This window comes from Narcine bancroftii, chromosome 2 (assembly GCF_036971445.1).
Source record: "Narcine bancroftii isolate sNarBan1 chromosome 2, sNarBan1.hap1, whole genome shotgun sequence".
In the NCBI taxonomy this organism is placed as follows: domain Eukaryota; kingdom Metazoa; phylum Chordata; class Chondrichthyes; order Torpediniformes; family Narcinidae; genus Narcine; species Narcine bancroftii.
This window is the reverse complement of record NC_091470.1, coordinates 145309012-145324929: the sequence shown is the minus strand read 5'-3', so window position 1 is coordinate 145324929 and position 15918 is coordinate 145309012. Positions and strand designations below refer to the sequence as shown.

General features: G+C 44.1%; 1 protein-coding gene across 6 annotated transcripts in view; it reads left to right on the top strand.

The window, feature by feature from the left end:
* The window catches only part of slc2a5 (solute carrier family 2 member 5), a 34980-nt gene extending 19344 nt beyond the window's left edge, over positions 1-15636 (top strand). For all 6 annotated transcript variants that reach the window (XM_069918398.1, XM_069918396.1, XM_069918397.1 and 3 more), the window contains 10 exons: positions 261-421; positions 3322-3446; positions 5742-5894; positions 5967-6092; positions 7061-7248; positions 8935-9045; positions 9156-9257; positions 11881-11956; positions 13357-13484; positions 14667-15636. In XM_069918398.1, the coding sequence (XP_069774499.1) occupies positions 261-421; positions 3322-3446; positions 5742-5894; positions 5967-6092; positions 7061-7248; positions 8935-9045; positions 9156-9257; positions 11881-11956; positions 13357-13484; positions 14667-14888 (1392 nt within the window). In that variant the 3' untranslated portion in view covers positions 14889-15636. The remainder of the gene's footprint in view (positions 1-260; positions 422-3321; positions 3447-5741; positions 5895-5966; positions 6093-7060; positions 7249-8934; positions 9046-9155; positions 9258-11880; positions 11957-13356; positions 13485-14666) is intronic.
* The last annotated feature ends 282 nt before the right edge of the window (positions 15637-15918 follow it).

The following is a 15918-nucleotide window of genomic DNA, read 5'->3' as shown; positions in this document are numbered from 1 at the left end:
ACCTGGACTGAGGATTTGAAGTTCCAATAAGATCTTATTAAATGGCAGAATATTCGAGAGGATCCAACTTCTGGTGCTCCTGCAAAGGAAAAGAGCTGTCATCTTCCAATGAGGATGGAACCTCCAGTTCCCCTCAAACCCGAGAAAAACTGTTCTACAAGCCAATGTCTCAGCAGAAATCGAACCACAGGCAACCCATCAATTTTGTTGTTGAATGGTCTGGATGTTCTTTGTACTTTGACTGATGTTTTGTCTTGCAGCACATGCAGAGATTTTACAATCAATCTTATTTTGATCGATATGGGAAGTACATGGACAGCAGCTTCCAGACTTTGCTATGGTCTCTCACCGTCTCCATGTATCCACTTGGAGGATTTTTCGGGTCCCTGATGGTTGCCCCATTAGTAAATAATTTGGGGAGGTGAGCAACTCGTGACTGACTGATCAAATCGAGAATCGTAGAGCATCTGTCCGACAAAGCTCTTGACTGAGGGTTTCAGGTGGAGTCACAAACCAATTCGTCTTAACTGTGGCCTAGAATGACATAACGTTCAACCTAACCTGTAACTGCCTCTCTATTCATGAGCAGCTCCCACTTGGAGATTGAGATTGATCAAGGTTCCTTATATTATCATGCAATAATAAATAAAAATGTAAAATACATGATCAACTTCTGCCGACTGTAAGGCAAACAGAGTCACAATGAGCATTGCCGATAACCCGAGCAACGAGAGAGAGAAGCAAAAGAGAGTCCCTTCAGAGACATTGAGTGTCCATGGACTCGTCTCCAGTGTTCCCGCAGCCCCACAGACCCCTGTTCAATCCATTGGCAACTCGAGCTCCAGGTTCAAACCTCCAATATCACCAGGAAACCCGAGGCCCTTTGGGAGGCCTTCTTGCCCTCAAATCCGAGTTCTGAAACCTGGTTCCCATAAGCCAATGTTCACAGCCCACCGCCTATGTGCATCCATCAACCACTGAGGCCCTCACTAGTCTGCTGCCATGGTCACCTTCCCTGTAGGGTTACCTTGTCTCCCAGCCTTCTCGATATTCCCTCTGTTTCTAGTGCCAAGCACTGGTCTGTTGCTCCCCACAAATCTGCAACTTCTCATACTACACTGCCCAACATAGACATAGACAATGATTAGATTGTTCCCAATTCAAAGACACCCAAGGTACCTGTTTAACACTGACAGGCCCTTGCAAATGAAGAACATTTCACTTGTCAACCTGCAGGGGTCATCTACTGCATCCAGTGCTCTGGTCTCCTCTACATTAGAGACACTAGACACAAACTGGGAGATCACTTTGTTGAGCACCTCAGCTCTGTCCGCTGCAAGAGCGTGGATCTCCCAGTGGCCACCCATTTCAATTCCCCATCCCATTCCTTTGCCAACATGTCTGTCCATGGTCTTATGCACTGCCAGACTGAGACCACCCACAAATTGGAGGAACAACACCTCATCTTCAGACTGGGCTCCCTCCAACCAGATTAATATCAACTTCTCTGGCTTTCATTAAGCACACCCCCCCCCCCTCACTTCTTCCCCTGCTGCCTTCTCCCAGCTGTCACTCCCTTCCCTGTCTCCTTTCACACAGATAAATTCTCACCTCTCCCCTTGTTTGATACAGTGAACACCTTTTGTTGGTCTGGATTCCTCCCCCACTGAGACCTGATGAAATTTCCTGTTTCTGGCTCACTCTGCTTATTCCTTGAAGAAGGGCACAGAGGTCCAAAATGTCGGCCACATAGCTTTGCTTTTTATGGATGCGGAAATGACCAGCTGAGTTCCTCCAGCATTTCAGTCTGTTTTTTTACGACAATCACGGTTTCTGCAGACTTTTGTTTTCACTGGGGAAACGATCAGCATCCAGTTACTTGGGCGGATAGACACCGCATTCCATGCAGCAGAGACAGCCGTTGACTGGAGTCAGGGCTGAACACCCCTGAATCACTATCACCTCCCTGGGATGAAATGAGAGATGTCATTCTTCCTTTGCCTTCCTGTTGAGAGGCACCTGTACCACGGCTCTGTGGTCTCCAAGAAGAAAACTGGCCAAGGTTAGATGTGAAGGGTGAACCTGATCAAGTCCCCAAGCCCACTAGCCCCTGTGTACTAGACACACAGGCTGGCACATCTCATTGGGTGCAGCATTTTTAATCCCCCATATTACTGAACTGAAGTGAAAAGTCATTTCCAGCACACAATTAGAACTTAAATATCGAACACGAATCTGACTTGTTAGCTCTTGTGATGTTCCTTCTCATGGAGTCTGTTAAGCGTTTTGCAGCGATCGCCAACCAATATTCTGTTTATGTGTGTAGTAAAATCAAAGCCAGGAAATTCAATCTCTCTATCTGATGAAGCCCTGGTGTTTCTGACTGAACGATGTTGGAGGAAATCCCTCCATGCACTTTTTCAGGAGAAGAGCTCGGACCTTTCAAAGGCCCAGTTGTTCTGCTCTTTCCCCTAATTTCCCCACATCTGCTGCGGCCTTCAAAATGCTTCCAGGGTTTGACAATGTAGATGCGAGGCTGGGACTTTCAAGAGCTCGCCCCAAACCTCACCCTAACTAATAGGACACACAGTGGAATCTTTGGAGATTCGGGAAAGGAGTATATTAATTTAATTTAATCTTATTTTAATTTAGAGACACAGCACAGTTACAGACCCATCTGGCCCATGAGCCCACACTTCCTAAGAACACCCGTGTATGTCTGTACCCGGAGGAAACCGACGGGTTCATGGCGAGAACGTACAAACTCCATTCAGTCCACTGTAATGACATTGCCTTTACCATGCCCCTACACTAAGATTGATTGATTTTTGGATAGTAACGGAATTGGGTAAGTTCAGGAAAGTTGCGCTGAGATCAAAGGTCAGGCATGACCTTTTAAATGGACAGCAGGTGTGAGGGGCCAAATGGCCATTGCTGCTTCTTTTGACTTGTGTCCTCGCCACTCCCAGTATTCTAGACACTAACACTCATTGAGAGATGCCCCTGACGGAGCTGCCTTGCTGAAGGATTAGCTGTGGCCCAGACTTTTCCAAATTCCCTCCCCTGTGATCCCAGATAGAAGGAACCACTCCCTGCGTGGCATTATTTCAACCCGCGTTCATGTGCACCAAATGATTTCTAGCTCCGTGTCTTCAGGGAGACTATTAGGCAACTGGCAAATCTGAACTTCCGAAGGAGTATCAAAGACGTGTGTTGGATTTTGCTGAGTTGTGTCGTTCTTTCAAGTTTTGTGTTGAATGATTTAATTGACATAAACATTGCCATGTTTAATCCTGTTTTCTTTTTCCTTCTGGTTTTCAGGAAGGGCACTTTGTTGTTTAACAATATATTTTCCATCATCCCAGCAATACTGATGGGAACAAGCAAAGCTTCCAAGTCATTTGAAATTATAATTTTTGCGAGAATCATTGTTGGAGTATGTGCTGGTATGTATTGCAACCTGCACCCACACACCCTCACCTCCCTGTGGTCTTGCCACTTCATGCGGAGAATGTTTTTAATTACTCCTCGATATGATGATGTGTTTCTGCTTGATGACCAGTTGACTCATAAGTTATCATGTGGTTCGGATTGGTTTTAAGTATCGCCAGGTTCACCACCAGCATGTTCAGGAGGCAGTTGCCGCCCTCCACCATCAGATTCCTCAACAATAAACCCAGAGAACCATTTCAGGACTCTTACTTTTGCACTTTGATTTGCATTGTCTGTTTGTTTACATTCCTTTATTTGTTTACATGTCTACATATCTTCTTCAGTGCAGTTTTTAATGCACTTCCAGTCAGTGGTAATTCTGCCTCGCCTGCGGGAAAAAGGATCTCGGGGTTGTATGTGATTTCGTGCATGCCCTCTGGAAATAAACCTGAAATCTGAATCTGCTCAGTCTGCAGCTTGTTGCAAAGGCACTGGTCACTGAAGCAGCTACATTGCTGCAATGTGTGATGTGGTTGAGACTTGGAATGCACTGAGACCAATCTCTGCCCCTTAACTCTACTGGGTAAACATCCCCTCGTATGCACAAAAGATCTGCCCCTCTCCTCACATTGCATTTGTAAATGTGGGTCAATATCCGTCCCTCCACTGAAGGAGGTGAATATCCCCTCACCTTGGGTGAATATCCCAAGTCAACATCAAGTCAAGTTTATTGTCACTTGATTGTACAAATACAACCCAACGAACAGTGTTCTCCGGTTCTCGGTGCAAAACACACAGACACACAGCCAGTCATAACACACATATAGACAAACATTACACATACAGGACAATCTATACAAATAAATTAATTAATATTGCTTTCAGAGGGTTAATGTGAGCTGTTCCTTTGGTCATTCACCATTCTCACTGCCTGTGGGAAGAAGCGGTTCCTCAGCCTGGTGGTGTTGGCTCTGATCCTCCTGGCTCTCTTCTCTGATGGGAGCAGTTGAAAGATTCTGTTTGTTAGGTGGTAGAGATCCTCAATGATTTTGCACACCCTCTTCAGATAACGACCCCAGTAGATCAGGATGATGTGGTGGTGGGGGGGGGAGGGAGACTCCAGTGATCCTCTCTGCCACTCGAATGGTCTGTGGATTGATCTCCAAACCATTTCTCTGCAGAAACCATACCACACTGTGATGCAGCCGGCCAGGTCTGCCCCCCCCACACTAAAGGGGGTGAATATCCCTTCACTCTGGGTGACTATCTATCCCTCCATAAAAGTGGGTGAATATCCCTTCACCCTGGGTGAATATCTGTTCCTTCCATAAATACAGTAAACATCCCCTGAATCTTGGTGAATATTTGTCCCTAAAAATGTACAGTAAATGCTGGAGGAACTCAGCAAGTCTCGCAGCTGGTTAAATTTACATCTCTTACCCACAGAGCATTTATGAGTTTATCTAAACCAATTCAGCAGCTTGCTTGAAAACGAGCAGCTTTATTGAATTCAATTTCACGGCATTTAAATTTGCAAATGCCAGGTAATTATATGTAACATAACTACAATGTTGCTGCCCAGAGCAAATCAATGCAGTTGGGTCGTCATTACCTGCAATGCGCCCCTGGAGTCTACCGTCAGTCAGGGAACTATGCTCCAATGTATCCATTGGGTTTCTCATTGGCAGGGCAGTGCTGTAGATATTGAGGATAAAACAGGCATTTTGGACAAAATACTCCAACCAACAAACTTGTCTCCCTTCCGTGAGGTCCCATGCTACAAAGCAACCTTCCTAATGGATAGATCAGCAAGATAGCTGTATTAATTTGTAAGCAGGGACCCTCCACTACACATTTTAATAACCAAGTACCACTTAAGTGACCTGTTGTGGACACGCATCTCCTCACTTGTCAGGAAGGTGCAGCAGCGACTTCATTTCCAGAGAAGACTGTGGCAGGCATCGCTCCCGGCCACTGTCCTGTCACTTCCTGTTGGAGCTCCATCGAGACTATTGCATCAGTGCGGTACAGTTGCTGTCCAGCTTCGAATTGAAGGTCAATCCACAAAACCATAAGAGAAGCAGAGAGTTGCCCTCCTGCCTCTTCCCCACCCCACCCCCACTCCATCGATGGGATTTACCCCAATTGTTGTTTAAAGAGGCCTTGCAAAATTAGGGAGGACCCCTAATTGAAGAGCATACACTCCCCTGCAGGACTGGGTGAAAAACCGGCTCCAAGCTCAGGTGATTCCTGAGAATTAGGAACTGTGCTTGGTGCAAATTGACAGTTGACCCTGTTCTTTTGTCAAGGCCTCTCCTCCAACGTGGTCCCGATGTACCTGGGTGAGCTCTCACCGAAGAACCTTCGGGGTGCAATCGGTGTGATGCCTCAACTGTTCATCACCATTGGCATCCTGATTGCTCAGATCTTCGGACTGCGGAAAGTGCTTGCGAATGATAGAGGTACTCCTCTCCACTTTCTGTGTAACAGATTATGGTAAATAGACAAAGGCTGCTACTTGTTTCTCCTTTCAGGTTGGCCACTGCTCTTGGGACTGACCGGAATCCCAGCTGTTGTGGAGCTGATCTTTTTGCCTTTCTTTCCCGAAAGTCCCAGATACATGTTGATCCAAAAAGGCAACGAAGTCGGAGCGAGAGCAGGTAACTGCAGTTCAGTCAAGTGAAATTCTGCTGCGATGAGGTCAAGCTCGCAGATGTGGTGTGGTCCATGTACCAAATTAGGACAGGGCAACACTGGCATCAAAGTGGCAGCCGAGCTCCGTTACAACCTCAGATAAACCAAGCAGTGAACACCTCCTTAAGAGATCTACTGTGTCAAAGCAGGCCCTTCAGCCCATCTTGTCCATACTCGCCATTGTATGTAACTCTACCAATCCCTTTTCCCAACACTCAGACCATAGCCTTCGATGGCGTGGCAATTGAAGTGTTCATCAAAATATTTCTTAAATGTTGAAGGAGCATCTGCCTCATGGAGTTAGAGTTCAATCCACCTCCTGGCAGAAATTTTTTTCTCCCAAGTCACCTATAAATCTCTTATCTTGACTAAACTATAATCACTGGCCATTGATCAAGAACACATCCCACCCCTGGCTGTAGTTTATTCTTTATTCCACATTGGGGAACGTGGAGAGATGAGTGTACATTTTGGGGGCAGACTCTGGTAAGATTCACTTCAAGAAGTCCCAAAGATATTTTCATCTTGATTGTGAGTTGATCATGGAAGGTTGTCAGGTCAACAAAACAGCTTTTGCTGTGTTTGTCATCAAATTGGAGTTTCCCCGAATTAAATATTAATCTCCAGGAGACTGCTGGAGATTTACTATGTTACTCAATTACCTACTTTCAAAGTTGGAATGGCACATATATATATCTTGTTGTTGGAATTGCGTGAAAATATCAAAAAAGTTAAAATATAAATGACCCTAGTAATATGTTCAGGTCTTCTACCATTCTCTTAAAAATCTATGACTGAAAGAGAGGATTATAGTTGTGCAATGACCTGCCCCAGAGTTCATCGGATATTATCTCATTGTAACATCTCAAACTATGATAGAAAATAATTAAAGTACAATATTAAGATAGCAGAGATTAAATATATTGTGTTCAAGCTTTAAAACGTCTTCGAGGAGTGGATGATGTGGATGGTGAAATCGAGGAGATGCGTTTGGAAGATCAGTCAGAGAAAGCTGAAGGACGCTTGTCTGTGCAAAATCTGTGCTCTTTCAGGTCGCTCCGCTGGCATTTAATAACAGTCGTTGTTCTAAATATGGGGCAGCAGCTCTCTGGAGTTAATGCAGTAAGTGATGGAAGTGTTCTTATCAACACAAAGATAACTTGTTTTTTCAATGGTTTTTAGGTCATGTCAAAATGGTGCACGAGTAAATGCTTACACTGAGCCACAAAGGGATGTCGGTGACCACATCCATGATCAAACGATCTTAAGGAGGTTTAAGCAAAGTTTCAGAGCTTGCTATTTCAAAGTACAATTGCTTTTTTTTAGACATACAGCATGGTAACAGGCTATTTCAGCCCATGAGTCTGTGTGCTCAATTTATACCCCATTAATCTGCACCCCCAGAACATTTTGAACGGTGGGAGGAAACCCACGCAGACACAGGGAGAACATACAAACAGCGCGGGATTCGAACCCTGATCTGCTGTAAAGGCGTTGTACTAACCTCTTCGCCAACTGTTATATTATTGTTGAAGTAAATTAAATTCAGGGAAACTTTAGAGTTCAGATTTGGGGAATTGCCATGATCTTGGAGTGTGCATACCTTTCTGCCAGACAGAAAGGACTTGTCAGGACTCTGATGGAGTCCCCTGCACCTCCCTGATGAGTGCAACTCCAACAAGACCCAAGAGGTTCCATTTCATACAGGACACAGATGTTGGCTTGATTGGCGCCCCTTCCACCATTTCAATCCTTTCCATCAATAGCGCACTGTGTCCTGTACTACCAACAACATGCATTGTGGTCATTCGCCAGAACCTTGTGTCCAAACCTGCAACCAATATCGTCTGCAGTTGCTCCTCCAAATAGCATATTTATGTTTGCAATCTTTGAATTACCTCTCCAACAGCTCTGTGAGAGCTCCTTCAGAAGCTCTGATATGGTTCAGGAAGATGGTCGACCACCACCTTCTCAAGGTCAGTGGCCAGACTGGTGTTGCTAGATCCCAAAAATTGTATTTTAAAATATACAATCACCTTTTAAATTTCTATTAAATATTTGAATACCTTGTCTTCATTTCAATTTCCTTCTCGTACCTTAAATTACTCGTATGATAGTTGAGTTTTGGAGACCAATTGTTTGGGTCAAATTTGGGGGTTGGCTTTTACACGGATACTACTTTAGATCATAGTAAGTGCCTAAGTCATTCAAAGTATTGTGAGTATGGAAGGATGGATGGCTGAAGTAAGGATCCACAGTCGGGGTGCTGGGTGCTTTGGTGGGTGGAGGCCAAGGCGAGGGTTCAGGGTCGGGGCATTGGGAGCTTGTATGGTGGGGGGGGGGGGGGGTCAGGGTCTCAGAAGCTCATGTGGATGGATGGCCAGGGCGAGGACTCACAGTCGAGAAGTTGGAAGCTCCGATCGGCGGGTGGCCAGGGCGAGCATCCATGGTCAAGCACTGAGACCTTGGATGGGCAGTCGGGCCCCAAAAGAGGAGAGGGTCAATTTTTACACGCGATGTGTGGGCCAAAAATGTGTGGGGTGGGGGTGTCAACGTCCACATGGGATCAACTATTACACGAGCTATTGAATTTATAGACAATTAGGGGCATGTATGAAACACTGAACTTGGCATTCTGTCAATAAATAAAAGAAACACGAAGACTTTAGAAATGGAATCAAAATTTCAGAACTTGGAGGTTTGATCTCTGATAGCAACTTCTAAAGGGAGGGAATATTGTCAAATATAATAAAGCAATGCTGTGAAAATTAATTTCCTTATTTAGTGGTACTCATTTTCTGTTTCCAGATTTATTACTATGCAGACAGCATATATCGATCAGCAGGAGTTAAAGAGAATGATATTCAATATGTGACTGTTGGCACAGGATCGGTGAATGTGTTCATGACCATAGCAGCAGTAAGTCCTCATTAGGTTCTCCTTTAATCATTCTTTCTCAGACGTTAATACAGTTGGATGTGACTGTGTTGCGTTAACTGGCGAAGCTCACCTGCCATTATGTTTCCCAGACTGCTATCATCGAGAAGGCTGGACGCCGGCTGCTTCTCCTGATGGGATTTGCGATATGCTGCATTGCCTGCCTGATCTTAACAGCGAGCCTGAACCTTCAGGTTTGTGGAAAACCTCGTCCTCCTTAAATGGCAACAAAATATTGAGATATATTTCACATTGAGAATAGGATCTTAGAAAAATGAAGGACTTTTGACCTTGGTGTTTTTTTCATCCCACTTGCTAATTTCCATTTTAGAAAAACACTGCAGATGCAGTTGTTGCAATCTTGAGTGAGCAATGAGAAGCTGGAGGGAACTGATGGGTCAGGCCTAGAGAGGAATGGTTCTGAGTCAGGATCCTTCATGATAAAGCAACCAAAATACTGACTGACCATTTTCCTTTGTGGATTCTGCCTCACCTATGAAGTCCCCCCCAACTTCATAATTCGCAGCATGGTTGACATAGCAGTGAGCGCAATGCTGTTACAGCCTCAGCGATCGTGACTGGACTTCAAATCCAGCACCGTCTGTCAGAAGTTTGTCCATTCCCCAGAGACTCCCGTTTCCAAAACAAAGAGGGGTTGTAGATCAATTTGGTGGAATTGGGTAGCACGGGCTGGAATCTGAAAGGGCCTACTACCATGCTGTCTGTCAAAATTTAAAATTTGTGTGCAATTATTAAACAGTTTTATTTTAAGAAGTTGAAGCACACAAAGTTCCAACAAAATGGGCAAAGCGATTTCATCCACATGTGGCAAAAAAACTGCAAAAACAAGGAAATATTAGGATATCTGATCAAAAACTTGGTCATAATTGTAAGGTTTCATGCACTTTTTTCCTTGCAATAACTGCTACTGAATATTTATGTATCCTTTTATATTATCTCTTTCTGTCTTGGCATATTTATACAATTGTAGTTGATGTATCTTGTTCTCCGACATATCACAATGATCTCTCATTGCTTATCTAAAAGCAGTAAGAAAGGTTTATTTTATTTCGACATGCTGCACGGTGACAGGGCATTTTTACTCTTGAGTCCGTGCTGCCCAATTTACCCCCAATTAACCTACACCCCCAGTACATTTTTGAATGATGAGTTTCATCTTGTATTTGTGAGTTTAAGACAATACATGGATGAAGGAAAAGGTTCTTTACTTTAAAGTTGATGTAAACAGCACATGAGGCAGGCCATGAGGCTGCAAGCCTCCATTACAGATAGCATGCTGTGTTTTAGCACTCTGCTGGCAGCCAAGTCTAATCAAACAGTAACTCTAATCAAGGCCATGCAAACATGGTTACTATCATAACAATGGGAAAAAACTGGAGCCCCCGGAGAAAACCCATGCAGATTCGGGGACAACGTATATAGACTCCTTACAGACAGCACAAGGTTCTAACCCAGTCCAGTGCCAATTGCTGGCAAAGGTTGGGGCTCAGCATTTGAAGGCACATCAATCAGTGATGGAATTAATCAACTGCAGGAAACTTGAAGAGTTCAAACTGAAGGTGATCACAGGATGGACAAGATCATAAGGGAGGAAGAAAGTTCAAACTGAACTTTGTTTCACCAGGAGCTCATTGATGAACTAGACTCTGTGCAAAACAGGACATAAACAGCAGAATTTGGAATGAGAAGTGGAGAGAGGGGATGTGCGGCAAGCCAAGTGTTTGAACAGTATGGTTTGTTCCAATCCAACTCAACAGTTTACCTGCAATCCCATGTTGATCATCCCTCTGGACAGTTGTAGCATGGAATGCCACTACGGGCACTGCACTGACCAGGTGATCTTGGGTATCTGGCCTGCAATTACTCCAGTCCCTGGACACAGAAAGGGAGCTGAGATGCTGATCATCTGTCATCTAACATCAGGACAGAAAAGGTTTGAAGGGCCCTTAAAGAAAGTGTGATGTTTTAATGGGGGAAATATGTCAAGTCATTTGCTCACAGCAAAGCTCCCAGAAGCAGGATGATGATAATGGCTCTGGTGATTTTATTTTTTAGGGAAAGTTGAGTAAATGATAAATGTTTTACATTGGGGCAATTACTCCCTTCTTGTGGGTCATTTGGGAGCAAATGGAGGGAGAGTGAAACAAATAACACAATCGACCTTGGCATTCAGATGTTTTTTAAATGCAGTGATCGGATAGTATTCATATCAATTCATTGACTGAAATTATCTCTACAACCCCATGCCCAACTCGCTCCAGAGAGATGCTCTCTCAAGTTTTATAAATTTGTCTCTGGCTATGGAAGATACAAACCAGATATTGGACCCCTCAACCATCACCATTAACTGAGCACTTTTCCAAGCAGCCCACCTAAACCTTTATATTACAATGAGGGGATCCCAAAAGTTCATAATTAAACAATATTCAAAGCACGAACGTGATAAGAATGTGTTGGTATTGTGGTGCACTGTTAGACAGAATCAGACACACACAAGATAAAGACTGTACAACAGGCTTTAATCCACAAAGACTTCCACAGAGCCAGGCTGGCTGTGGCTGCAGCAACTCTGAGTGAGGCCTCGGGAGGCCGGTGCAGGCTTATATCCCAGAGAGTGATTGACACCCGACCGGGTTGGGCTTGATCCCTTCAGGCCGACTGATTGACAGCCGGCCAGGTGTTGTCCTGGCCCCTTACATTCCTGCAGGTACAGAGGTTGCCCCCTGCAGTAGGCTGGTGGTGTACCACCACAGGTATTCAGAATGATTTCAAGGAATAATTATGTTTTCTCCTTAGGATTCCATTGATGGGATGTCATATCTGAGCATCGTCTGTATAATCGTTTATGTAATTGGACATGCAGTCGGACCCAGTAAGTACAAAACCATTCACTTGCTGGCGCTTTGATTTTTCCATTGGCTGCTTTATTAATAACCATTGATGCAGCGAGAGAATGTGAAAATCCATCAAACTCTTCACAATGTGAGATCTTCACTGGTCAATTTCTCCTGCATCAGTGTGATTCACCTACTGTTGTGAAGATGTCAATTTGAAATGCTTGAGGTTGAGGATGGTTTTCAAAGTCTTTGGAATTGTGAACCTCTTGTGTCTGGATATTGGCTGCCCCACATAACATCAGTAATGGTTCGCCTCTTCCTTGTGTAATCCACAAGTATCAAATTCCAATTCTTGCCCCAGGTTAAAATTTATTGTGGAGTAGATTCTATTAACCCAGGATTCTCGGTCAGCAGGGAACACTACCCAGTCACTTCATACTCCTGAAATGCGGTAAAATTCCTGTTATCTGGAATTCAAGCAGATGGCAGCCCCAAGCAACCAACAACAACAAAAAATTGCATAAAATACATAGGTAAAAAATGCAAAAAGTTTATAATGGTGCACTTTGGCGTTTAGTTCGCCAATCATGAAACACGCAATCTCAAGAAACCTGGGGTATTGCAGATACATGGGGGTTTTACTATACATTGAAACTTGATCTAAAAGTGCTCCTTGCCAATTCAACAGAGCACTTTGAATTTTCCCTGTGGCAAAAGATATCCGGAACATAACACGTTCCAACAAGCCTTTCCTTTTTTGTGTTTTTTATTTATGAAATATCGCGTTGGCCAATCCCATCTTGTACGTGATGCTGACTTACTGTCTCTGTGTTTCCGCACTCACTGCTTCACTGGGCCGTCCATCAAGTTTCCCAGTGGACTCCGGATTTGCATCTATCTTCGGAATCACTGGGAAAATATTTCATTTAAACCGGAGAAGATCACATCCAGTCGTCACGAAAATACACCAGTCCCGCACCACCAAAGTCATGAGTGTGGTGGACAGAAAGAATGTGCAAAATCCACACTGACAGTACTGCATGTCAGGATAGAATCCAAATCACTGGAGGTTTGCAGCAGCAGGTCTTGAAACTCCTCCAAGCACACGAGTGTCAAGTTCATGAGGAGTCAAGGCCACGACTTCCAAGAACAGTCCAAACTTTCCATATGGCAGAATTTATGAAATATTATAAACACATTCATTTTTAAATACATATTTTGAATGTGAGAACCCGATTTTAAACAGCATTTTCCTGTCCAACTCCACGATATGTTGTCATATGTAGGAGCACTGCTTCCTCACATCGAGAAGAGGAAGGACATTCTGACACCACCTGCTACATCAGATGGGGATCGGAATAATCCAGGAAGAACCTGGCAGGATCCCCGATATTGTGACTAATTGCACGTTTCTTGTTCCTCCCCACCATTCCAGGCCCTATTCCGTACGTGATAACAACGGAAATATTTCGCCAGTCATCCAGGCCAGCGGCATTTATGGTGGCAGGATCAGTGCACTGGATATGCAATTTCTTCGTCGGACTCATTTTCCCATTTCTCGAGGTGGATTTTCTTTCAGCTTCGTTTCTTTAACCATTGAATACACTCCTCCACCTCCTGTGTTCTGGGTGACCCCTAACTGTTCGCATGCCAGAGTGAAGCCCCAGGGATGGCAGAGGGGCAAAGAGAGAGAAAACCAGGCTCTCCGGTTTGGGGCTGGTTCAGTGGGTTCATGTGGTTCAGGTTGCATCAGGTTGGGAAAGGCTGGAAGATTTAGCCATAAGAACAATCGCTTTGCACCGCAAACCGATTCAATTCGATAATTATGTTAACGATCTAATTGGACCACAACTTTCTTACAGATTCAACTCCAATCTGAACACAAAGATTCTTGATTCACTCACTGGGAAAGGGGAGCAGAGGTTGTCTTCCAATGTGCATTTCATAGCTTTAACTTAGAATTTTGGAAAAGACTATTTAGAATTTGGTTGTGTTTAGGGAATGGAGGTACATGGATCATGTGCAGGCACAGTGGGCGAGGCAGTTAGAGTAACAATGTTATAGTGGCAGCAACCCGTGTTCGAATCCCACACTGTCTGTACATTCTCCCCGTGACTGGATTTTCCTTGGGGGCTCTGGTTTCCTCCCACCCTTCGAAGTGTACTGGGGGTGTAGGTTAATTTGGCTGACCCGTGGGCAGCACGGCCTGTTTTTCATGCTATACGTCTAAATTTAAATTTAAATTGAAAAATTGAAAGTGAATCGTATACGAGAGAGGGGAAGTCCCAGTGGATGTGAATATTCAATGGGATGAGAGAGTGAATGGAATCAGGGAAACAAAAGGAATCTTCATTGCAGGTGGAAGATAGCTGATGGTCTGGGGTTTCCCACAGCAATGAAACAGTTAAAGCTATTTTGTCATTGCATGACTTAATGTAGGATAAGTCATGCCAACTGTTTGGGTCAGCAGTATTGAAGATGAGGGGGACATCTCAGCTGTTGATTCAGGGTTGAGTATCAAGATGAAGAGATGGGGAGATGGGAGACAGCAGAGGATCTGCGGGGCCTGTTAACTCATGGAGCAGACTGCAGGGAGGTATTTTGCAATGTGTGCACACATTCTCTTCCCCACCAGTCCAACCCATCATTTGATGCTGTTCTCGGTCTGTGATCAATATTAGCATCAAAGAAACAAGTTTATTATCCTTGTGCCTAATTCTTTGTTGAACTCCATTCTCTTTTCAGAGAGGGATCGGTGAGTACAGCTTCATCATTTTTGGGATCATCTGCCTGTTAACCTTTGTCTACATCTTCATCATTATTCCCGAAACAAAAAACAAAACATTCCTGGAGATCAGTCAAATTCTGGCCAAGAGGAACACAATGGAGATCCAAGTGGACAAGGAGCAGCTGAGGAGGGGCAAAGATAACAGGGAGAGAGAGGCCATGAAAAGCACAAAGTTCTAACCACCCCTGTTGGGTTCTTTGGGCGGGGAATACTTGGTGCAGAGGTACCCCCACTCAAATTCACCTTTCCAGGAGTCTCCTTTCCCTCCTGGTCAAACGCAAGCCCTGAGAATAACCAGTGGTTAACATGGTTGGAAGAACTCCATTGCTTCAATCTACCACCTCCCTCTCGCACTTGGAAAGGAATTTCTTGAAACCATTTTTTTCTGGCAAAGTTTGAGGTGACATCCAAATATTATAGATTTTAAGTAATGTTTATATACACTGGCCGAAGGGGTAGAGAATGTTGGTCATGAGGCTTGAAACAGTCAATTGTTAAGCAAGTATGGCAATAAGAGTTTATTGTCATATACATAAGTTCTCTGTACAGATACAACAAAATTCCTACTTACTGCAGCCACATAGTGCATAAGATGCACCAAACACAATCATAAATAATTAAATGACCACTATGCCAAGACAGAAAATGAGACATAAAAGATGAATATAAAAGGACAGATCAACCAATATTCACAGTTGCAGTTTGTGCAAGAAAAAATACTGACAATTCAATGGCGCCTGCATATCTTTTGCTGGTAGTTTGTGGTCAGGTTGGGTTCAAGAGCCTGATGGCTGTTGGGTTAAAATGGTTCTGGTGCTGGACTTCAGGTTTTTGAGCTTTCTGCCTGTCAAAATACTCAGTAAACAGACTCTTGTTAAAGTGAGGTGGAAGTGTAAAGTCCTCCCAATAAAAGTATTTCTTTAACCACTGCAGTGGCTGGTGGATAATTAGGTACAAGCTAATTCCTGGAGATCATTGTAGAGTGATGATCTAAAAGAAAAGGGAAGCGGACTGGCCCATCACCACCAAAGGTATAGCACTGGAGATGAGTGAAATCTCTTATAACAACGCTTAGTGCTGGAAATACCCAGCAGATTAGGAAGCGTCTGTGGGGATAAAGTTGGTTCAAAAGTAAAACACAAAAGTCTACAGATACCGTGCGTGGTTGAAGTAAAAATACAAAGCTGGGAAACTCAGCAGGTCAAACAG